At 53.6% G+C, this 23,285-nt stretch overlaps 1 protein-coding gene across 1 annotated transcript in view; it reads left to right on the top strand.

The window, feature by feature from the left end:
- The window catches only part of OTOF (otoferlin), a 100,496-nt gene that overhangs the window by 24,850 nt on the left and 52,361 nt on the right, over window positions 1-23,285 (top strand). The window contains exons 3-5 of the mRNA XM_058427027.1: window positions 6,075-6,163; window positions 14,840-14,939; window positions 17,354-17,535. Of these exons, the coding sequence (XP_058283010.1) occupies window positions 6,075-6,163; window positions 14,840-14,939; window positions 17,354-17,535 (371 nt within the window). The remainder of the gene's footprint in view (window positions 1-6,074; window positions 6,164-14,839; window positions 14,940-17,353; window positions 17,536-23,285) is intronic.

Raw genomic sequence — 23,285 nt, 5'->3', positions numbered from 1 at the left:
GAGGTCTCCAGCCTGGAGGATGACAGGGCAGGGGAGCTTGGCCTTGTCTGCCCCTTTCTGCTTGTACCCGGAAGTCATGGCTGGCCAGAAACGCACCTGTCTTGTTCATCGTTGGCCTGGCACCCAGCGTGGAGTTCAGAAAATGTTGCCGAGTGAAAGAATGAACAAAACAGTGATATTCACTAGGACTGGCACCTGTCACCGCAGGCCTGTGCCCAGACTGAGTGGGTTCAGCAGGGCTAGTGGTACATCAAGCCCTTTGCTGTGGCCTGGATAGAAAGGAAGCAGGCAAGGCACAGACGAGATCACCTAAAGGGACTTTACATCACCTTGATCTCTAAGGTTAGAGATCATCTAGTTTAACCCTCTTGTCTTGCACTTGAAGAAACAGTTCTTAGAGTGGGGAAGAGAATTGCCCAAGAAGACCAGCTGAGATCTGAGATCCTACATTTAACTTACAACTCTAAAGAAGCTGGGGAAAGAGACAGAGACAAAGACAAAAACAGAGAGAGACAGAGACAGAGAGACCCAGCCTTTGTGTCCTGGGAAAGTGAAATAGGCGCACTAGGGATACTGAGCCCAGGTCTTTAAGCTTGCAAATCAGTCTCTTCCCATTATACTCTAAAGCAGCAGTCCCCAACCTTTTTGGCACCTGGGGCTGGTTTCGTGGAAGACAGTTTTTCCACAGACTGGGATGGTTGTGGCTGGGGGTGATTTGGGATGAAACTGTTCCTCCTCAGAACATCAGGCATTAGATTCTCTTAAGGAGTGCACAGCCTAGATCTTTTGCATGTGTAGTTCACAGTAGGGTTCACACTCCTATGAGAATCTAATGCTGTCACTGATCTGACATTAGGTGGAGTTCAGGCAGGAATATTCACTCACCCACCGCTCACCTCTCGCTGTGTGGCTCCGTTCCTAACAGGCCACGGACTGGTACTGGTCTGTGGCCCGGGATTTGGGGACCCCTGCTCTAAAGCTCTGTAGTGCATCTCAATATTTTCCCCCAAACCTATAGCCCTGTCCCTTTAAGGATGCTACCTTGCTGATTTAGGATGGTTCCAGGCCCAGTCAGTGGCGAAGCTGGACATAATCCAGGTCATTCTCCAATGTACATCAGGGAAACCTTTTTTTCAGAGTCCTAGATCACTGAGGCTGATAGGATGCAGAACTCTGCGCCCTGACCAGCACCAGCCAGGTCAGGGCTAAGCCTAGACCAGAAAACTGGGTCAGGACTCAGCACTCCCCAGGCTCCTGAGACCACCCCCTCCAACAGAGGCCCTCTTTCCCTCCCTATCTGTGCTACCTACCACCTTGCTTCTGTCAACAGTCCTATCCCAGGCTGCTATTCCAGGTCTGTGTCTGTCTCCAGAACTATCCAGGACCATCCCCAGGACTGAGAAACAACCCTGCATCCCTGCATTCTGTACAGCGTCATGCACAGAGCCTGGCACGCAGCAAGTGCTCAGCAAATATTCACCCCCAGCATGGGGCTTGCTGGCTCGTGGCATCTTGAGTGACTGTGTTTGGCTTAACTGCTACTTGAGCCCCCCAGTAGTACCAGGCTTCAGGAGAGGATTCAGTTTAGTGGATTAAGCCCTGAGGACTGAACTCCAGACTAAGCATCCTGAGATTTGAGTTTGAATCCTGCCTCTGTCACCAACCGGCCTTGTGCCCATGGGCAACTCTCGCCTCTTTACTTTCCCACTTGTAAAAGGAGCACATCTTTGCCATGTTGCTGTGAGCTTGGTTATGGGTAAAAGGTGCTCTGGAAGTACTAAGTGCTACCCAGATGAAGTTCTTCTTTCAGAAGCCCTTTTCCTTCAGTCTTTTTTTTTTTTTTTTTTTTTTTTTGAGGCGGAGTCTTGCTCTGTCACCCAGGCTAGAGTGCAATGGTGCCATCTGGGCTCACTGCAACTTCTGCCTCCTGGGTTCAAGCAATTCTCCTGACACAGCCTCCCAAGTAGCTGAGATTATAGGCGTGCACCACCACACCCGGCTAATTTTTGTATTTTAGTAGAGACAGGGTTTTACCATGTTGGCCAGGCTGGTATCAAACTCCTGACCTCAAATCATCTGCCCACTTTGGCCTCCCAAAATGCTGGGATTGCAGGTATGAGCCACTGTGCCCAGCCCCCTTTCCTTCAATCTAATAGCTCACAAGTTCAACACCATAGTCAGGAGAGGAGTGTAGCTCCCAAACCCTCAAAGTCCTCATCTCATCTTGCTGTGTTCTCAGGGTATCACCCCAAATGGAGGAAAGGACATAACCACAAAAATAAGACAATGAAAAATGAAATTAGGGAAGAGAAGACACAGTGAAAGAGACATGTGAAATCCACAGGCCGAGGCAGAAGAGGAAAGTGATGGGGGCAAGGGAGAGGGAGGTGGCATGACAAGGAGACGAGGCAGCTGCAGACCTGCATAGAGTTCCCACTGGGAAAATCTAAACTAAACACATTCTGCAGTGCTGTGTCCTTACGACTGCTGTCACCTGTGAGATCTCATTTGATTCTCTCAATAGCCCTCTAAGGTAGATATTGTCATCCCCCCTCCATTTCACAGATGGGGAAGCTTAGGCACAGCTAGTGAGTGGCAGAGCCAGGGCTAGAACTCAAGTCTCCTGACTCAAACTCAGAGTTTCTGCAACACCACGGAGACTCCCAGTCTGCATGAGATACAAGCCTCGGTGTTGTCAGAAGAACAAAAAGAAGCAAAGGGTGGCCATGTCCTTTGGAGTTCTGTGAGGTACCCGGAGCTCACAGACGCTGCCTGAACAAAGGAAGGTGTCAGCAATGGGAGATGGGGCTGGAAATGCTGTCTGGGCACAGCAAGGGTGCTTCTGGGTGCTAGGAAAGGGAATCCCCACCTCTTTCAGGGAGCTGTGGAGGAGCCATTGAAAAATTTTAACAAAGGAGAGATAAAAAGAGAGGAAAATTCAACCCAAAAAGTCTCCTTCTTACAGCCCATGCCTCTGCTTCAGGGAGGCCAAATGGGAGTAACCCCCAGTCCCAGACCCTGAGTCACTTCCCTCCAGCCAGGAGGCCCGTCACCCTCCGAGGCCCCACACTGATGCCAGAACCCCACCTAGAGGTGCCGGCTTGATCGGTCTCCAGGCCTGGGCCTTGGGATTTTTAAAGCTTCTGGAATGGATTGCAGTTCCAGCCAAGATGAAGAACCCCTGAGAGAGACGAAGACAGAGACAAAGGGAGAGATAGAGACAGAGAGAGAAACTCATGAAAGAAAACGGATGTGGTGAGGAGAAGAAAGCACAGGAATGACGTGGGAGGGAAGGAAAAGACAAATGAGGGGAAAGCCTCGTGTGGGTGGAAAATGCGGGAGGGAGACAGGGGAGGAAAGAGAGGAATCTATAAGGGGGGAGCAAGTCAGAGACTGAAGAAGCTGCTGTGACTCAGTGAGGACCCTGTCTTCTCCCTCACCCGAGAACCCTCTGTGACTCAGTGAGGACCCTGTCTTCTCCCTCGCCCAGAAAGCCTCCAAGAAGAACTTTCCCCCCTGACATCGGCAGGGACTGCCCAGACCCGGCTGACGAATTCCTGAAAGGGCACCTGAGCCACACGCCTACACAGGCTTCCCCTGATTATTCTCATCTGCAGTCAGGGGTCCTGGAAGCCCCCTGTCTCCTGTGCCCTCCCTGACACCCAACTCTCACTCAACAAACTGGCCCTCGCCCCGCAGCCAGGCAGCCTCCCTCCCCAGGTCCCTTAGCCTCAGCCTCCAGCCACCGTTCAACACCCCACCCCCCTTTCACAGGGCCATCTCCAAAGTCATGTCCTTTTTCTCCTGATCTTTCTCTCCTTCCAATGCCAAAATCCCACCCACAGACCCTCAGGGGTACCAATCACCCCTCCCTGCTTCATCCCCAGTAAACCCAATCTCGGCGTCTCCTGCGGCCCCCCCGACTCCCACACAGTGCCCTGGCTGATGAGCTGGGCCTTCCTGGGCTGCTTTATTTCCCTGCAGCCCCATAAAAGCAGCTTCATTAAGAAAACCACACACCATGCTGAGCTGCCAGCGGCATCCAGAAGCTGGAGCCGCAGCCGCTGAATGAGGCCTGTGGGCCGGGCTGCCTCCACTTCCTGGGCCTCTCAGCCCACCCTTCTGCCCTGTGCCCACCTCGCCTCTAAAGCCTTCCCTAGGCCCTGCTCAGAACCCTCCCCACCCCATCCTGCAGACCCCTCTCCCCCTCCTCTGCTTCTTCCTCCCTCTCATGCCAAGGCCGGGTCCTCCCTGGGACTTAGCCAGTCCTGAAGGGAGATGTCACAAAGGCCGTTTTCCTGAGACAGGCCCTGCCCACACTGGGCAGTGACCTGTGGGGCTGGCCCAGTGTGCCCAAGCCCTCCAAGTCCCCAGGCTGGGAGAAGGAATCTCAGCTTTGGGAATGGCAAACGTGCAGGGTGGGCTCTCAGAAGCCTCTTCCCCAGGGCCTGCTCAGCCACCAACAGAGTGCTCCGAGTCACGCATCTGCTCTGAGGCCGAGTTCCTTGTTTATAGAGCACAGAAGCCATTACCCGCCTCTCTGGCCATTGGAAAGACTAAATGAATGAATATGCACATAGAGCATTCAGACCCCTGTATAAGAAAAAGTTCCCCAGAAATGGCAGCGATTATTACTATTTTTATTTATTACTGGACTATTGAGCAGTCTGAATTTGGTAGGGTATAAAAATGGAACTAAAAAATAAAAAGTCACTGCCTTCCACCCGATCTGTCAAAATCCTCCCTGACACGGTCTCTCCACAGTGTCTTGAGCAGACCTCAGCGCTGTCTGGTCCTGTCCAGAAGGGCTTCCTACTCCAGTCTGGCATCCTGTTCACCCCTGGCCATCCTCCTTCTCTCACGCTTGTGGCTCAGGACGTGGAGTGGGACAGGGACCCCTGCTGAGGCCCTCCATATCCTCCCCTGGTGGGCAGCCCATGGAAAAAGTGTCATCAGATCACTCTACCCCACTTGGCCAATGGAGCTCAAATCGATGACTTGCCACAGCCAACAGTGGCAGGCTGGTCTCCTTGCCCTGCAGTGCTCCGTGGGTCTCCTGCCAGTCCACTGCCCTGCAGATGCCACTGGGGATTTGCATGCCACGCTGCCCCTCTTGCAGGTACCTAATTGCCATGAGCTCTTTCCCCATGAAGTACCACGAAAACACTACACCCAGGACAGAATTCTTCCCACCTTTCCCTCTCCCAGTCTTCTTTCCTATCCCAGGAAGGTGGGCTGGGTGATGGTTGGAGGTAACAGGGCCTTTGAGGAAGCCCTAGGAAGACGTCTGGCTCTGCCCATTGGCAGCTTTTTACAGAATGGGGCACTGGGCCACTTTAGCCTCTGTTTTGAGCCCTTGTTGCCACTTCTAGGGCACCAGGAAAAATCGCAATCAAATTCCTACTCATCATTAACATTAAGTTAGGGAGGAAGCAACACAGAAATGGTAAGGGGGAATCTAGAAACAGTGAGTTGGGGACAGGCTGTGGGCCTGACCCCAATAACACTAATCAGCTCAAACCTGTCCCCGATGTTACCACTGGCAGAGTGAGGAGTGGTTTGAACTCAACATAGGATTCTGGGGCAGAGCCTGCATCAGTCAGGGTGATTCTGATGGGAGAGAGCTGGAACCTCACAGCTCCATTCAGCACCCACCAAAAACCAGGCTCACACCCACATTCCTTGCTGTCTCCCTGGGACCCGACCACCACGCTGGTTACACCGCCCTCTCCCAACCCCCCTCAGGAGCTGGGAGGCCATGGAAGCAGCGCTGTGTAGGGAGTCAAAAGTCCTGGTAGGTCCAGGCTCTTCACCTACCACATGACCTTGGGCAGGTCCTCCAACATCTCTGAGCACCATCTTTGAAAGAGGAGTGGGCACCAATGCCGGCTCTACAAAGTGGTTGTTGGAACTAAATGAGATTCCAGGTGTCAATGCTTTGTCCCTGGGGAGCACTGGGCCCAAGTCAGGGGCCACTCTGGCTGTCGGAGATCCTCACCAGAGATTCCCCTCCCACACCCCACAGCTCCTACCCGTTATTGCCACCAAAGCCGCAGTTGTTCCTCTCTCCCCAGACGTTTCGGTGGCCGGTGGCCAGCAGCATCGACAGAAATGAGATGCTGGAGATTCAGGTTTTCAACTACAGCAAAGTCTTCAGCAACAAGTAAGTGTGGGATGGGGCAGGAGGGGCTGGGCCTGGAGGGGCTGGGAGCCTGCTCTTCTCCTTGGTCTGCCTTCTGTTTGGGGCTTAAAAGGGGGACCTGCACTCCCAACCTGCCCTGGATTCATCTTCAAAGACCGAAGAAGTCTTGGGCTGGTCTTTGATCTCCATTTTGCTCCCTCTTCTTGTTTTCAGAATCCCCCAGTCCTCCTAGCTGCTGTCAGCCAAGAACACTCCACTCTCCTATCACCCCTGCTGTCTCCACCCCCATCAAAGCTTCCTCTCCCTTTCTTTAAGTCTCCCTCAATGCCATGCTGGGGTACAGTTACCCACTGGAGAGGCGAAATGGAGGTGGAGGGGCTGATGATCTCCTCCAAGAGACACTCTGTAGCCCTGAGGGCAGGCTTGACAGTTTGGGGTGGTGGTTTAGGAGTCAGTCATCTACTGTGTGACCCTGGAAAGGTTACATAACCTCTCTGATTTCAATGTGCTCATGTGTGAAAAGGACAAGTATTTACCTCAAAGGGCAGCTGTGAGAATTAAATGAGATAGATGTTCACTCACTCATTCAACAAATGTTTACTAAGCGCCGATTGTGTATCAGGTACTGAACTAGGTGCTGCGGGGGTGGGGGGGTGCCTACCCTCATGGAGCTCGCACTCCGCAAGTGAAGTACACCTGCCATACGAGCATTATCACTATAAGGTGTTCAATAAAAGTAGTTGTCATCCTTCTCTCTGGGCCATGAGAAGAATTCAGAAGGATTTGAACAGGCTGGAACAGTGGCTAAGTAATATCTTGGATTAAAAAATCACAGCCAGGTGTGGCACACACCTGTAGTCCTAGGTCCTTGGGCAGATAAGATGGGAGGATCATTTGATACCAGGAATTTGAGGCTAGCCTGGGCAACATAGTGAGATCCCATCTCTTAAAAAAAATCGATTGCTCTTATACAAGCTGGAGGTCATGGCTGAACTGTAACATGTCCAAGAAGGTGTGGAGGTGTTAGCTCACTGAGGACTCAGAATGACTCAACAGTGGGAGGAGACTACAAACAAAAGTAGGCCTCGTCCTAAATCATACTAATAGAATTAAAGCACTTCTGATCTGAGCAGGAGAGACAAGGAGTCCACTGCTCTGATACTGGTGGCAGAGAATTCCTGTAGGCACCACCCTATAGTTGCCAGGAGGAAAGGGACTTTAAGTGTTACCTTATAACAAATGGATGAGAGCCTGAAAGGGAAAATCATAGAGGACATATTCATCCATTCATCCATCCATTGATCCATTCATCCATCCATCCATCCATCTATCCTTCCTGTTATTCATCCATCTGCCTATCCATTTGTCTGCCCATCAATTGATTTATCCATCCTTCCTTTCTTTCATCCATCCTTCCATCCTTTCATCCATCCATTCATCAATCCATCCCTCCATCCATTTATCAATTCATTTATCCACCTATTTATCCATCTATCCATTCATCCATCCATCCTTTCATTCATCCTATCCATCCACTCATCCATCCATCCATCCATCCATCCATCCATCCATCCATTCACCCATCCATTCATTCATCAATCCATCCTTCCATCTTTCCATCCATTCATCCACAACTTATCCTTTCATCCTTTCCATTCATCCTTCCATCCACTCATCCATCCACTCATCCATCCTTCCATCTTTTTTCTTTTCCTTTTTTTTTTTTTGAGACAGAGTCTTGCTCTGTGGCCCACGGTGGAGTGCAGTGGCCTGATTTCAGCTCACTGCAACCTCCACCTCCCTGGTTCAAGCAATTATCTTGCCTCAGCCTCCTGAGTAGCTGGGATTACAGATGCTCACCACCATGCCCAGTTAATTTTTGTATTTTTAGTAGAGATGGGGTTTCACCATGTTGGCCGGGTTGGTATCGAACTCCTGACCTCTAGTGATCTACCCTCCTTGGCCTCCCAAAGTGCTGAGATTACAGGTGTCAGCCACCACTCTTGGCCCATCCTTCCATCTTTCCATTCACTGATCCATCTATCCATCCATCCATTCTTTCATTCTTTCATCCATCCTTCTATCCATCATCCTTCCTTCCATCCATTCATCCATCCTTTGATTCTTCAATCCATTCATCCATCCATCCATCCATCCATCCATCTTTTCATCCAACTTTGCAGTCACTCATCATATATATAGTGAACAAATGCTTTCTGCCAGTGAGACACTATGCTAGTCACTGGAGATACTGAGATGAGGGATTGAGGCACAATCCCTGCCCCTACCCTCCCGGAAGGTTTTTTGCCACAGGAAGAGGAAAGAAAGCTGTGTACCTAGAGGCAGGATGAAGAACAGCCTGCTGGAAGACAGCAGACAACTGAAAGATAGCCAGCACTTTCCTGCCAATGTGCTGTCTTAGGAGGTAGTGAGCTCCTTGCCACTGGGAGAGGGTGAGCAAAGAGTGGACCACATTGAGGAGGGGATTTCTGAGTCAGGAAAGGCCCAACCATATGGGCTCCAAGGAGTCTCTGATTCTGTGGGTTTTATTAGGAGCTTTCAAAATCTCAGCTGAGTATGCGGCAAGGGCATTTCAGGCCTGCTGGCAGGGCCACAGGGAGGATGTTTAGGGCACAAAGGCCTTCCCTTTGCCTCTCCTGGCATCACACCATTCAGGCAGCTGCTTTTGGCACCCACAAGCAAGGTTGGTGAGACACCTCCCACCAGGGGCCCCCAAGGTGAAGCATAGCCTTCTTCCCTGGGGTGAGATACCATGAGGGCGTGACCTATGAGGACAGGAGAAACAGGAACAAGTGGAAGGCTCACACACAGACCAAGTGGGTGTGAAAGAGGAAGCAGAATCGGAAGTCAAGCACCAGGGAGGGCACCTGAGAGCCCCTGAAGGAATCCAACCATAGGTGCCAAAGCATCCAGGAGACTTACAGCTCAGCCACTACAACCCTAGCTGTGCAGGAGGGGAAACCGAGTCTCAGAGGGGATCCTGAGGTCACATGGGTAGACAATGGTAGAGCCAGGGCTAGAAGGCATGTCTGTTAGCTTCTCTTCCTAATCCAACTCCCAGAAACCAAAATATTTGAGCAGCGATGGTGGAAACTGAGGGCATGGAAGACATTGTTAAGTCATTTACAATGAAAGCCGCCAGCCTAACCACTGAAATGCTGGAAACGCTTGAGCCTATCAAAAGACCACTACAAACAAATCAGAAGTATTTGGGAAATTGAGAAATTGACTACCATGCAGTGAATATGTTGAAAGTTACAGCTTCTGTTAGGTGTTTTTGGTTTTTGTTTTGTTCAGAGACAGAATCTCACTCTGTCACCCAGGCTGGAGTGCAGTGGCCCAATCTCGGCTCATTGCAACCTCTGCCTCCTGAGTTCAAGTGATTCTCGTGTCTCAGCCTCCAGAGTAGCTGGGACTACAGGTGCACGCCATCATACCTGGCTAATTTTTGTATTTGTAGTAGAAACAGGGTTTTCGCCATGTTGGCCAGGATGGTCTCGAACTCCTGGCTTCAGGTGATCCACCTGCCTCGGCCTCCCAAAGTGCTGGGATTACAGATGCCAGCCACCGAACCCAGCCTGTATTAGATGTTCTTAAGTGCCAATAAGAAGGAAGACAGCAAGGGGGATAGTTCCTATCCTAACTCTCCTCTTCTTCCCTCCCTGCCTCCATCCAAGAGAAGGCAGGAAACCCCACAAGGGGAGGCCCAGGCCTGGTGGGAGAGGTTCTGCCATTTCTTTGGAAGCCTAGAGAATGTCCAGGGCACTGCTGGCTGCAGAGCTGAGATGGGAAAGAAGAGGTCCTCTTGTGGAGAGCACAGGCCCAGGCTGACACAGGCCAGCTTGTGGGGGTCAGAGTGGGAGAGAGGTGCTTGGAATGATGTGAGACTCAAATCTCCCCATCCTGGCATTTGCCTGGGCCAGGCCAGAGGAGCAATGAGGCCACTGACCTCAACCCCTACATGGCCCAGCTCAGACTCCAGGCTCCTTCTCACGGGGTAGCTGAGTGGAAGGGGTCTTTGGGGTCTGCACTAGGCTTAGCAATGAGCAAAGCCACGGCCACTGCTAGGGACGGTACCTGGCACATGGCAGGCCCCTGATTATTTTGTGGAATAAAAGAATGAATAAATACCCCTGTGGTGTTAGCAGGCAGAGGGTACACAAGGTGAGAGAGGCTTTGAGAGGGAATTGGAGTGGCCCCTCTTCTCTGAAGGAATCAGGGCTCTCAAGGGTGACACTCAGCATCATATGACTGATGCATTTGGGGAAACTGAGTTAAAGGAGGCATGGAGGAGCTGCCTGGGAGAGTGGGGTCCAGGACAAGAAATGAGCCTGATCCCATCACTGCCATCTCAGAGAGAGGGACTTGTCCTAGAAGCGGAGAGCAGCTTGGAAACTGGCCCCTCACCCAGTGGTTCTAGAGGCTGCCAGGAGGCAGAGACATGGTATGAAGGAAGGAGGCATCCTAGGCAGAAACCAGGAGACTTCCAGGTCTGCTCTTTGTTTGGAACAAAGACCTGCATCCAGGAACCTTGGGCTTCCCCATGAGAAAGAAATGTTGGGTTCAGAACATTTTGTGCATCCAGCTCTGCCTGTCCGGGACCTCTGAGGGGCCATAGCCTGGCCTCCAGCCTCCTGCTTGCTGAGGATGCCAGGGGCCCTGAATAATTCAGGAGCCAGGACAGCAGGAGAGGCCTCGCAGGGCCCAGGACACCTGATACGGGCTCCCAGGGGAAAGTGATGAATTATTGACAGGATTCTGGTGCCCAGTTGCCGCTCTATTGTGGTCAGTCTGTGGGCCCATCTGGGCTGGAGGCCTCTTCCTGCCGGCTAATTACATGGGGATCCTAGCTCTGCCCAGCCGCCCAGCCCCTCGTGGGGCCAGCCAGCCTCCTGTGAGGGGTGTCCTCTTTGCCATGGTGGCCTGGATGGCCGTGTAACGCAAGCAGTCAGAGGACATGGAGTTAGCCCCAGATCCTTTGCCTAACAGCCCCAGGGAAACTGAGGCCCAGAGAGGCCTCTTGTCCAGGGTCACACAGCAGGTTCAGGACAGTCAGGTCTTCACCCCAGGCCTCCTGACGCCCGGGCCAGTGCTCCTTCCCACAGAACACATGGCCTCACAACTCCACTCCCAGGGAAATGACTCTGCTGTTTAAGGAGCATATGAGCCCACCCTTCCTCAGTCGTCCTGGGCCCCACTCTCCCAGGAAGCTCCTCCATGCTGACCCATGTAGGGGAGCAAGAACCTACTATGCGTGCAGCCAGGATGCACAAAGGCCAGCTGCGGCGGGCAGGGTCGCCTCTGGGGTCACCACAAGGGCCAGAGCCAGGGGCTTCTCCTACCTCTCCCTGTCCCAGCTTCTTCCCAAAGAATATCTATAGAAGACGGGCTGAGGGATGGCATCCTAGAAGCAGCACCAGGGCCTTTGTTTTGAAACTGTTTTCATGGCAAGCACTGTGTTTTTGCTTAAATGGTATGTTACAGACCTGTAGAAAGAGTCAAGGTTTATAAAACTGCTTTTCTTTATACTTTACATAAGGCTGAGATAATATCAATTGTCCATGTCAAAGAATATAATTTTTACTTCTATTTGAGAGAGGTTGGGGGTGAACTGTTAGGAATTAAAACCCCCCAAGCCACTCCTGGGGGTGTAGCAAATTGATTCCTTTAATCTTGCAAGCTCCTAGCATCCCAGTCCCACCCTCCAGGCCATAGACAAGCTCTGGCTGTCGAGGCTGTGCACAGCTTGAAGGGTGGGGGACAGCCTGGACCTGCCCCTGAAGCCCATCCTGCCAAGGAGACTCGCCCTGTGTAGGCCTCCAGATGGCCAGCCCTGCGCATTATTAGGGAGGGAAGAGGGGCTGGCATCCGAGTGCCGGTGGTGGTAGAGGAATTTCACGTGAGCAGTCTCCTCACCACTGTCCAGTGGAAGTCGGAGGGCTAGCAGAAGGAGCCAAAACCACACCGCTGCCAGGGGGTGGAATCTCCCTTGGGTCCTGCTGAGTGAGCCCACATCTGTCTGACTCCAGAGCCCAGGCTCCTCGCTGTCTATACTGCTTCCCTTTAGGGAAGGAATTAGTCTGCATGTGGACAGGGCTCAGACCAGGGTGCGAAGAGTGGGAGATTTGCCTGGAGGCCAATCTTGCTCAGCACACTGTGTGATTAAGGCAGTGGCTGAATGGACTACCAGTGACAGCCCCATCATTGTCACTGCCACCGGAGTATCTAACAGAGACTTGAAAGCACGTGTCAGGGAGGTTGTTTCAGGGATTCCTCCTGGAAGGGGTGCTGGACAAGGTCTCTCAGGTTCTTCCCAAGTATAAGATCTGAGATTCAGGCAGGTTAAGCCTAGAAGGCACCAGACGCCTCTCTGAGCACTTGCAGGGGGAATAGCTCCACTCTGCCACCTGGGAGTGTCTTGTCACATTGCAGCACCTCTGCGGATCCTGGGGAGCTGCCTCTGCTGTTCTTAGGCATCTAATTCTGGAGAAAGATGTGCCTGATTGCCCCACGCTCAACAGGTGCTAGACAGGTCCTAGGGGAATCAAGGCAGCGGAATAGCCATCCACAAAGGGTAACAGTAGAGCAGCGATTCTCAAAGCGTCTCCCCAGCCAGCAGCTTCAGCATCACCTGGAAACTTGTCAGAAACACACATTCTCAGGCCCTCTCCCACCCACTGAATCAGAGCCCTGGGGGCGGGGCCAGTGGTGTGAACTGAAGTCCGGTGGACCCAGTTTGGTGACTTCACATTAGAAGCTTGCAGTTGGCCATGGCGGGAGTATTTATACCTCGGAAACCAGCAAAAGCTACAGATGAGCACCTCTCCTCTCCCACCAGTGACACATTTTCCAGCACATCCACAGAGGAGGATATCCCAGCCGTGTGTGTTTTCACAAGCCCTCCAGGTGATTCTGTTCATGCTGAAGTTTGAGAACCACTGATTTAGAACAAAAAGGGGTGAGGCTGCAAAAAGAAGAGTGTATTCTTTCATGCCCGTGGTCTACTGTTAGAATGTCTACATGGTATGGAAGCTAAAAGTCCCCTTCCCTCTTCATTTTATAAAGACCAAATTGAGACTCAGGGGCAGCAGCTCCAGGGCTCCTGGCCCCCAGCCCAGCACTTCTGTCTCTGGGGCACTGCCTGAGCTGGGGAGAGGTGCATGCAGCTATGGAAGAAGGCTTCCACGGGGCTGCTCTAAGAGCCCAGAAGCCCAGTTCGGCTTTAGAGTGAAGGAGTGGTGTGGTCAGTTTCACCCTTGGGGAGGTGGGGCACAATGGTGGTTGGGCTCTGAGCTCCAAAGGGGAGCATTTCATATCCATTCCTCACGGCTGCCCCTACCACTTCCTCCCCTCACACAGATGGGAAGATTTTAAAAAAATCAATGTTCACCCTCCATAGACCTCAGGGTGGTATAGACATCAAGCATGTCTGAGTCAGAATTCATCTGATACCTCACCTCACCCAGATCTGCCATTAATTAGCTGTCTCCTTTCCGTGGCCTCACTGTCTTCCTCTATAAATCTCAGGCAGCAACAGATGATGCCCAAGGTCCCTTCCAGCTCTCACATGCCCTGGATGCTTCCCTCGCCTTTGTGCCTTCAGCTAGAAATGGTGTGTGTATTCTAATCCACTCTATGTGGAAGCACCATGTCAGAACGTCTCCGAGTTCCCTGTTCTCTCCCAGAGCAACAAACAGCCTTCTGACTGTGGGGTGCAATGGGGTTGAAGTCAACTCCATCAGCATTTATTGGGCACCCACTGTTGTTCATTAATTCAGCCAGCAGATATTGAGATCTCTAGTGTGCTAGAAATGTCAAACAGAGGCTGGAATAAAAAGCACCACCCTTGCCCTTGAGAGGTTCACAGTTTAGAGGCAGCACGTGAATAACGACAAACCGGACTGCTTTGGAGTGCTGGCTGTGTGCTGGGGGCTTTGATAAGAACAGTCGCAGATGATCTCATTCAGTCCTCCAGCAACAACTCTGTGAAATAGGGCTTATCAGCTCATCTTATGAGAAAACCGACACTGAGAGAGCTTACGGAAGTTGCCCAGGAAGCAGGTAGCTTGCTAGTCAGTGTCAGAGCTGGGTTCAGATCCCTGTCTCTTTGATGCCAGGACTGTGCTGTTAACCAAAGCATTGCACCGCCTCTCCCCTGCTGTGCAGTTCCATGGGCTCTGCCATCACACAGGTTCCTGCCATCCAGGAACTTACAGGCTGCAGATGTGGAATGGATGAGTGAGTGCTGCTGGTGTGGGCTGGAAACCTCGGTCATGGTTAGGGGGGTAGAAGCCGGAGGAGCTACTTGTCCAACCAGGAAACTCAGGTCCTTTCCCAGCCTCCACACTGAGCATCTGGAAGCTTCTCTGCAAGGGCTCAGCTAAAGCTGGATTTCATGCACCCTTCCCCGCAGTCTGTAGACATCCCCTAAGGGTGCTCACTGCCCTTTGGAGCTCTCCCAAGGAAATGGGCTTCCCACAAACAACCATCCACAGTGGGACATGCTGCCCTGGCTACAATGAGCCCTGGCTCCTGGGCCACCTTCTCCAGCCCAGCCCAGAGCTGGAGCAAGCCCACCTGAGTCCTCCCCAAGCAGTCACAACCCTTGGGATGTCAGTCTTGCTCCTCACCCTGGTCTCTTCCATGTAACCACCACGACCCCTCTGCCATCCACAGGCTCATCGGGACCTTCCGCATGGTGCTGCAGAAGGTGGTAGAAGAGAGCTATGTAGAGGTGACCGACACGCTGATTGATGACAACAATGCTATCATCAAGGTGGGTGTGCCCCAGGGAGTTCCTGGACTTTCCCATATGGGGCCATCTGGGGGTCTGTTCTCCCTGCCCCACACATGGGGTGGTCTGGGGAATGCCCCTCATGCATGGCGAGGTGTGGCGGAAGGAGGAGACTCAGGTCAGACTCTACTGGAATGGCTTAATCTGTGGCCATGGCTGGAGGCCCTGTGGCATGGCAGGGTCTGCTGCCCCACAGTAGGCACCCCTGCCCTTCCTACGGTGGGACTGCACCAACCTGTCCTTCCATTTGGACCCAGCTCAGGAGTCACTAAAGAGGCTCCTTTCGTCATCCAAAGGCCAGACTGAGCCCTGCTGGCACTCGAGGGCATGACTTTCACTCTGCACATCTGGCTCGGGTCCTCCCTGGGAGGGCAGGGACCTCATTTCCTATTGTTTGTCACATCCCAGCACTTTTGCATGAGCACGCATGCACTAGTGATGCACAGTCTAGAGGCACCTGATACATGTTCTAACAAAGAAGGAAGCAACCCTACAAGGACAGCCTGGCCCCAGGCTCTGCTCTGATTCTTCAGTCCTCTTGAGCTCAGCCGTGGCCACTCATGAGCAGTTGGCATGATGGTGAGGAACAGGGACCCTGGGTATGAATCTTAGGCTGTTCACTAACTGTGTGACTTGGGCAAGCTACATATCACCTCAAAGTGAGCACAATTATAGTATCCACCTCCCAGGACTATTCTGAGGATTAAAGGACAATACACAGAAAGTACTTAGAACAGATATGCATAATAAATCTATAATATTGTTAGCTATTATTTCCTAACCTCAGTTTACCCATGTATAAAATGGGGCTGTGCCATGGTCCCCCAATAGGGTCCTGTGTAATATATGGCCCTATGTAGTGGCCAAGAGAAACAGCCTCAGAAGCCAGGACTGCAGCCACAGGGAGATAGAACAGAAGGAACCCTCTTCTCCCATGGGCAGGGTTGGGCAGAGAGGGCTTCTTAAAGTTACCGGGGTCTCAGCCACCACAGCAAGGGGAGAAGGGGTGCAGAACAAGCTACATATGGACACCCATGGGAAGGCGGGCTATGAGGAGAACACAGAAGCCTGAACGAAGAATGTAGTGTGGGAAGTGAGATGAGAGAATTGGGGAGTGAGCAGGGATGGACAGACAGCATAGTCCACGCCCTGGATTTTCAGAATCAGACTTAAGATGTCAGTGGAGGAAAGGACTCACGGATCTCCTAGCCCACTTGCCAACCATCTCTGCTACCCATTGTTATGAATGGGAACAATGAAGTCCTGGATGGGGAATGGATTCGGCCACAGTGGACAGCAGGGCCAGCACAGAGACCCAGGACTTCCAATGCCAGAGACCACGATTTTCCCATAACAACATACTTGGTTCCACCAAGAGGATCACATTTGTTCCATGGAAAGGCCATGGGGCTTGGAGTCAGGCAGCCTGGGCTCAGATCCCAGCTCCAGTATCTCCTAGCTGTGTGACTTAAAGCAAGTAACTTAACCTCCTGATATGCTAGGTAAGGTAGGTTGCAATGTTGGAAAGATCAAATGAATGTACATTAAAGCATCTTAGCATGATGCCTAGCACAGTGAGGATTCAGAAAATATGTGCACCTTTCCCTTCCCTTGGGAAATCTAAGCCTGGGTGCTGGAGTGTCCAAGCACTGAGTGAGGGCCGCCTGTCTGGGGCGCAGGCGCAAGTCACCTCTAGGCCAGCGAGGAAGGGTGATCCCTGGGCACTGGGGGGAAACTAGAGCTGCAAGAAAGTAATGGCCCCAGGACACAGAGCAGGAAGCCCAATCATGATTCTCCATTGCTAAGCCTGAGCCCGGGTTGAGTGCTCTACTTTTTCCCAGAGGAAAACCATAGGGCAGCTCCCAAGATTCCCTCCCTCTCCAGGGTAGGAAGGGTGAGTGTGAGCCTGGGGCCTGGGCTCCTCTCCCGGAGGCCACTTTCAGCTCATTCTGTCACATTTCCAACAAGCCAATTTCTGGTGGGCCGCGACTCACGCCTGCAGACAGCCCTTGTTCTGAGGAAAGGAGGTGGCCTGATCATGGGGATGCTGAACGACACTCTCAGTTATCTAGACAGTGGACTCAGGGGGTGAGTCCAGTCTCAGTTGTGCCAGGCAGGCCAGGCCCCTCCACCTTGAGCACCAGGGAGGAGTGGAACCACCAGCAGCGGGACCTGGAGCCAGATCCCACTAAGCTGACCCGGTCTGCGCAGTTCAGCCTTTCAGAGCCTCTGTTTTCTCATCAGCAAAATGGGGTAGAGGGGATCACACCATCCTGACCTCCTCCAGTGAGGCAAGGGTGTGGAAGCGCTCTATAAACACCACCAAGCAGCCACATATACGGGATGGAGATTGCTGTCCCCATCCCAGCTGCTCACCACCACCTCCCTCCCTTCAGACCAGCCTGTGTGTGGAGGTCCGGTATCAGGCCACTGACGGCACAGTGGGCTCCTGGGACGATGGGGACTTCCTGGGAGATGAGTCTCTTCAAGAGGAGGAGAAGGACAGCCAAGAGACGGATGGACTGCTCCCAAGCTCCCGGCCCAGCTCCCGGCCCCCCGGAGAGAAGAGCTTCCGGAGGTAACAGGCAGGGCCCCTCTGGCTGCCCACTGCTCCCAAGACACGGGGAAGAGGCCTGGTGCCTGGTCCCCCTGACAGGCCTCTCTAGGCCTAGCTGGGCTCAGAGTACAGGGCTGAGCTTCTGGAGAGATATCCAAGGGGTGGGAAGATGTTTCTGTAGCCCCCCACCCAGCCGTCCACCCCCGAGGTCACTGGGCAGGGAGCTGGGGACTCAGATGGAGCTGCAAGGCCAAGGCCTCCCCAGTGGCCCTGAGGGAGGTGGAGCTCTAACACAGGGATGGGGCTAGATCTCCTGCCTTTCTCAGAGAAGGGGAGATGGGGATAGGAGGGGCCCTGGCCTCTCTGGTTCAAGACCCAGCAGTGTCCACCAGGTGCCAGCAGCCTGACCTCTACCCTGGCCCAGTGAGGAGGCCCAAGAGAGGGCTGCTCTTCCTGCCAGAGTGAAGCCAAAGATCCTGGCTGGGCCCTGGCCTTTCTTCCTCTTGAGAAGGGAGAGCACCCAGGAACCCCCAGAGTCCAGCGTCACTCCCTGCAAGTGTCCTGCCACCCATGGATCACAGGAAGCTGGGTCCAGGACAGCTCATTCCACGTGCACTATTTTTACAAAACAGAAAATGCAATTGTGTTACTATTAGAGACCAAGGGGACAGAATCTGGGCTAGTCCAGTAAGACATCGCCCATGGGTTCCCAAGTCACTAGGAATTACGTGTTAAATGCCAGTAAGTCAAGGGTGCATCTGAAGGACCAGGGTGTGTTTTGAGAAAGGACCCTCCATGCCACTGGAAACATATCCCTGTAAGCTCCTTCCACGCTTTCCTTTCCAAGTAAACTTTACTCAGTCCCTCTGCTGAAGAAACCATAGATTCTAAATTAGTGTAATTGAACTGACGTACTTTTATGGGACAGATATGTTTTCTCCTTTGCACTTGAATGAGTTCACACCCCCTTAAGCACCCCTCACACACAGGTTCATGAGTGCACACGTGTGCACATACACATACACACACACACACAAGCTTCAGAAACCCTGGGAGCCAGATGACTAATAGTAACCAGGTCAAAGTGACCAGGCCTGCAACAAATATGGCGGGACTGTCTACTCCAGGCCAGCCATGGGCTTGTGGCAGCCCCAGGCTAGCTTGGAGCCTGTCCCCTCAGACTCCTGGCTCTTTAGCAGAAGACCCAGGCCTGAGTCCCAGCTCTGCTTCTTACTAGTCGTGTGACCGTTGGCAAGTCTCTGACCCTCTCTCTCACCTGCAAAATAGGACATAGCAATGAAACCCCCCTGCCCTGCTGCTGGGAGAGCCGGAGGGACCACAGAAGAACAGGTGGCAATGGAGGTGCTGAGCGCTGCCCATGTCCAGGCTGGTGACAGACAAACAGGTTTCTTGTAGCACAACAATGTAAAGAGTCAGGAATCGGGTTGGAAATCGTGAGAAGAGGAGCAGTGCCCAGATGGGGAGTGAAGGGATGCTGACTCAGTGGGCACCACCTGGTCCTCCTTGACTGTCTCCATTCAGGAAAGAGGTTGGCAGGGCTGGTCCAGAAACTGTGGCTGGGCTCTAAGAATGGGCTTCCAGAGAACAAGATCGGAAGCCACACGAGGGCCATCAGTCACAGGGAAAGGAATGCTGGCCCCAAATCAGGAGAGCTAAGGCCCATTAAGTCCCATCTTGACTGTGCCACTCACTGGCTGAGTGACGCTGGGCATGTCACTAGCCCCTGTAGCTCAGTAACAGGAATGGGTTCAGCAGGTTAAATCTGGCTCCCCTCCAACTCTGACGTCCTAAGGCACCCATGGACGCTCCAGACCTGTGGGTCACATCCATGGGAAACAACATCCTGGGAGCCCTTAGCAGCCACCAAGGCAACCTCCCTGCGGTGGCGTAGAAACACACAGCCAGTTTCTCACTCGGTCCTACGAGAGTGGGCCAGGGTGCTGATGGGGGCTCTGGAGAACTTAGAGTCCCAGAGAGCCCTGGGTGCCAGGAATCTGGAGATGAGGGCTCCCCGACCCTTCCTCACAGCCTGGTGGCTTCCCCACCTCTCCCCATCTTTGTGTGGCCCCTCCCAGGGTAGCAGCAAGAAGCGGGAGCAAAAGAAGGGGCTTCGCCCCAGGACTGGCAATTGGGAGAGGGTGACAGCCGAAGCCAGGCGCCCCCACCCTGCATTGCAGGGGCCGTGTGCAGGAGCAGTTTCCCTGTTGCCAATGGGGCTGCCAGCCCAGGTCTGACAGCACCTTGGGGACAGGCATCGCTGCTACACCTTCTCCCGCCAGGCCTAGCCATGCATCCAGCGGGCCTCGTTGTGGAAAAGAGGGGTTGAGAAAAATTCTAGAGATGGGCTGTTTGCTGGTGAGGAGAAGGTGGAGTGGGTTCAAGAACTTGGGGTTTTCCTGTAGCTTAATCCTGGCTGCCCATATGGGGCCAGTGAGTTCTGGGTCAAGGAGTACTGAGGTGAGGAGGAGGACCTGGAAGCTGGCCCTGCAGCCCTAGATGTTGCATCTCACCCTTATCACATAGTGTGGGTTCTGGGAGGAAGCCAGAGAGCTCTCCAGAAGGGATTTGGCCAACCTTTTATCAGGAAAACACCTACTTTCTAAGGAGGACAGCACCGGGGAAGGGGTGTCTGTGCCTCACCTCTGACCCCATCAAGAGCACAGGCAGGCTTCCCCTGCATCTGCTCCCTGCCCTCCATCCTGTCCTGGGAAGGCAAATCCCCTTATAGATCAGGGTATTCAATATTCACAGTGCCCTCTTGTTCCTGCTTTAGCCACAATGAGCAAGAGGAAAACCCCATTGCTGGCAAGCAGCAGTGTCTCACCGGCCGTCTTGACTCTTAGGGACTGGCGTGGGGATCGGCTGCTCCCTGGCTGATGGGGTGAAATGAAGGCCTGCTGGGGGCTGCAGGGAGGTAGAGTGAGTGGGCAGGAAACAGCCTCAGCCCGGGCAGGTCCCGGGCGGCCCAGGCTGGAATCTTCCACGGATGGTGGGGAGGCTGATGCCAGGAGATCCTCTGGGCACTCCTCACCTCCCACTCCAGGGCCTGGGCCCACCCCCCCAGCCTTGCCCTGCCTGGCCTGCTTGTCTGGAACTTCATCCACGTTCATCCTGTCCTCACTCTGGGGGTCAGATGGTTCTAAGCAGGGGCAGTGAGGACCTCAGGCCTCAGCTGCTGTGACACTCACTCCTAAGACCCTAAGAACCTGCCATGAAGTTACCCCATTCCTCCTCAGGGAATCAGTATGGGGGCTCTGCCTGAATGACCACCAACCCCACCGCCCACTGACCCTCTGCCCCAATGGTTCCACCTCCACTAAGCCCTGGTCAGCTGCATGCCCTCTGAGCCACTCTGCCCACTTCTCTAGTTCCTGCCACCAAGCCCTGATTTCTGCCGGCTTTTTGCACAATGCCCCCAGGAATGTGCCAGGAAGCTGTGCTGTGTGACAGAGCACAGGCTCCACTCAGAGCTCTGCTATTGGGAACCCCCCTCCCCATTTGTGAGACGGGGCTCATGGATGCCTCACAGGAGTGCCAGGATTGAGTGAGGTGCACTTGCGAGCCACCCACCCCTGTGCCTGGCACGTGGCAGGTGCTCAGCCAGTGTTCACTTCCTTCCTCTTCACTGACTCCATGTTACCCTGATGTCAACTTCTACCCCGAGCAGCACCTGACCCTCTGGCTCAGGCACTGTCCAAGCACCTTCTCAGCTCTTGCTCCCCACCCTATACCAAGGGCTCTGCAGAAACAGCCCACACAGGAGCCTTACTGGCCCAGGGGCAGGGGTAGGGAGCTCACTTACTCAACGTTCCCCTCGCCTCCCCAGGCTCCCAGTGTTGCAGAGACGGAATGAATCCCTAACCTCATGGGCACTCCACTCTCAGCAGCACAAAATTGGTGTTCCAGACCCTTGCCTGGTAGCGTATGCCTGCCCTAGTCTCTGGAGAGAAAGTGACTTTGGCCCTGACCACACTCACATGCACACACGCGTGTACACAAGTGCCCATGTGTTTGCACACACTCACATGCACTGCATGACACCAGGGAGGACTCTGGATTCTGGGCTCTGCTGTTGATGCTGTCTTTAGGAGTCACATCTTAGAAAGGACAAAGGAAGAAATCCCAGCTTTAGTCTTGCAGCTGAACTGTAGAAACCTGAGCCCTTCCTCCTGAGTTCCTGTATTCTGCGACTATCTCCTCTTCTCATTTTCTCCACCTGGCCTGGCTCTCCTGCCCTCCATGATCCCCACCTCCTTCTGCTGCCCAGACCCTCTTCTGCTGGTCTCCTCTCTGCTGGGTCTCATCTGGGAGGAGTATGGGGCAGGAGCCACTTTCCTCATTCTCCTTGTTGATCATTCTTTCACTCCAGTGGAGACCTGCAGAAGCCAGGTAACTTCCGCCTATGCTGGGGCCAGAGGGCAGTGGGGCACATGTGCATGGTGGGGCTCTGAGACAGAGGGACACAGGGTGGGCATGCAGAAGTGTGTGCATGTGGGGCCAGTACACGCAGCCTCACCCCAAAAGTGTTTTAAAATCAGTTCCCACGGCCCCTAGAGAGCTAGAAAATCCTCTGCTGCCTCCCTTCTCCAGGCTGAGCCCCAGAGTTGCAGCAGCTCCCAAAGCTGCTCAGAGGAGCCGGGGCAGCCGGGCGCACTAGGATTTTGTGCTTGAGACACAGTTCTCCTCCTCTGCTGTGAGCTCTTCTCCGCTTAGTGGTCTCAGCTGATGTGGGCAGCCAGAGGCCTGGCTGATGTTAACACCTTTGAATTACAGACTGACCTGCCTGCCTAACGTAAAGGTTAGCTGGCCAGTGCTGGACTGCAGCTGTGTCTAGGCCTTCAGGTCTTGAGCCACCGGGGTATAGAGTCAAATCTACCTGGGCAAGGCCTGTGCCAGAACAGGGTGTGAGGAGAGGAATAATTTGCTAATTGTTATTCACTTTCTTGTCTTCATCCTCATTGCCACAGCACTGGGAAAGCGTTGAGAGAACATTCCAGAAAAGTTTTCTGGAAGCCTCCCTAAAGTGAGATAGGGGCGCGGTTTTCCCCTGCTCTGAGCCCTGGAGTGGTAGCTCGCTTACTGCCCCACCTGCACCCCTAGAACTGCCCCCATCCACCCGTGTGCACTCCGTAGCAGGACCCCCAGCCCTGCCTCACCCTCACAGAGCAGACTTAGCCCACTGTTCCCCTAGAGGCCCCCAGAGCCTGGGAGCTCCCACCCCATTGGAGGGGAGCAGGGGAGTAGGGGAGCCGGTAGGCAGAGGAGCAGGGTGGCCCAGGCCTGGAGGGTGGCCAGGCTCATCTAACCCTGTGTTCCCTGAGGAAGCTGCGACCCACATTGTGGAATCATCAGATCTTAGCCCAGTAGGGGCGATGAGCTGAGACCCTGAGGTATCAGAGCTTGGGGTTGGAATAGTGGCCACACAGGCCCGGCACTGTGGGCCCCTCCCCTCTCCCCCAAGGCAGAACTCAGGGCCGTGGGACCCCTACCCTGCAGACCTAGGCTTGCTACTGTGAGAAGCTGTGGGGTGAGAAGTCTGTGGGACAAGGAGGCCCCTGGGGAGCGTGCAGGTCCGCGGGGGCCGGGGCTGAGGCCAGTGTCTCTGGTCCACAGCCCCTCACATGTGTCCCCTTGTCTCCTCATTTCTTCCCCCTACTCAGCAAAGGCAGAGAGAAGACCAAGGGAGGCAGAGATGACAAGCACAAGTAGGTGTCCCAGGCCAGGGCAGATGCGGCAGTGTCTTTGCGGGG

Source organism: Hylobates moloch, unplaced genomic scaffold, assembly GCF_009828535.3.
Source record: "Hylobates moloch isolate HMO894 unplaced genomic scaffold, HMol_V3 SCAFFOLD_13, whole genome shotgun sequence".
NCBI lineage: Eukaryota > Metazoa > Chordata > Mammalia > Primates > Hylobatidae > Hylobates > Hylobates moloch.
The sequence above is the reverse complement of the archived record's forward strand: the minus strand, read 5'-3'. Positions and strand labels throughout refer to the sequence as shown.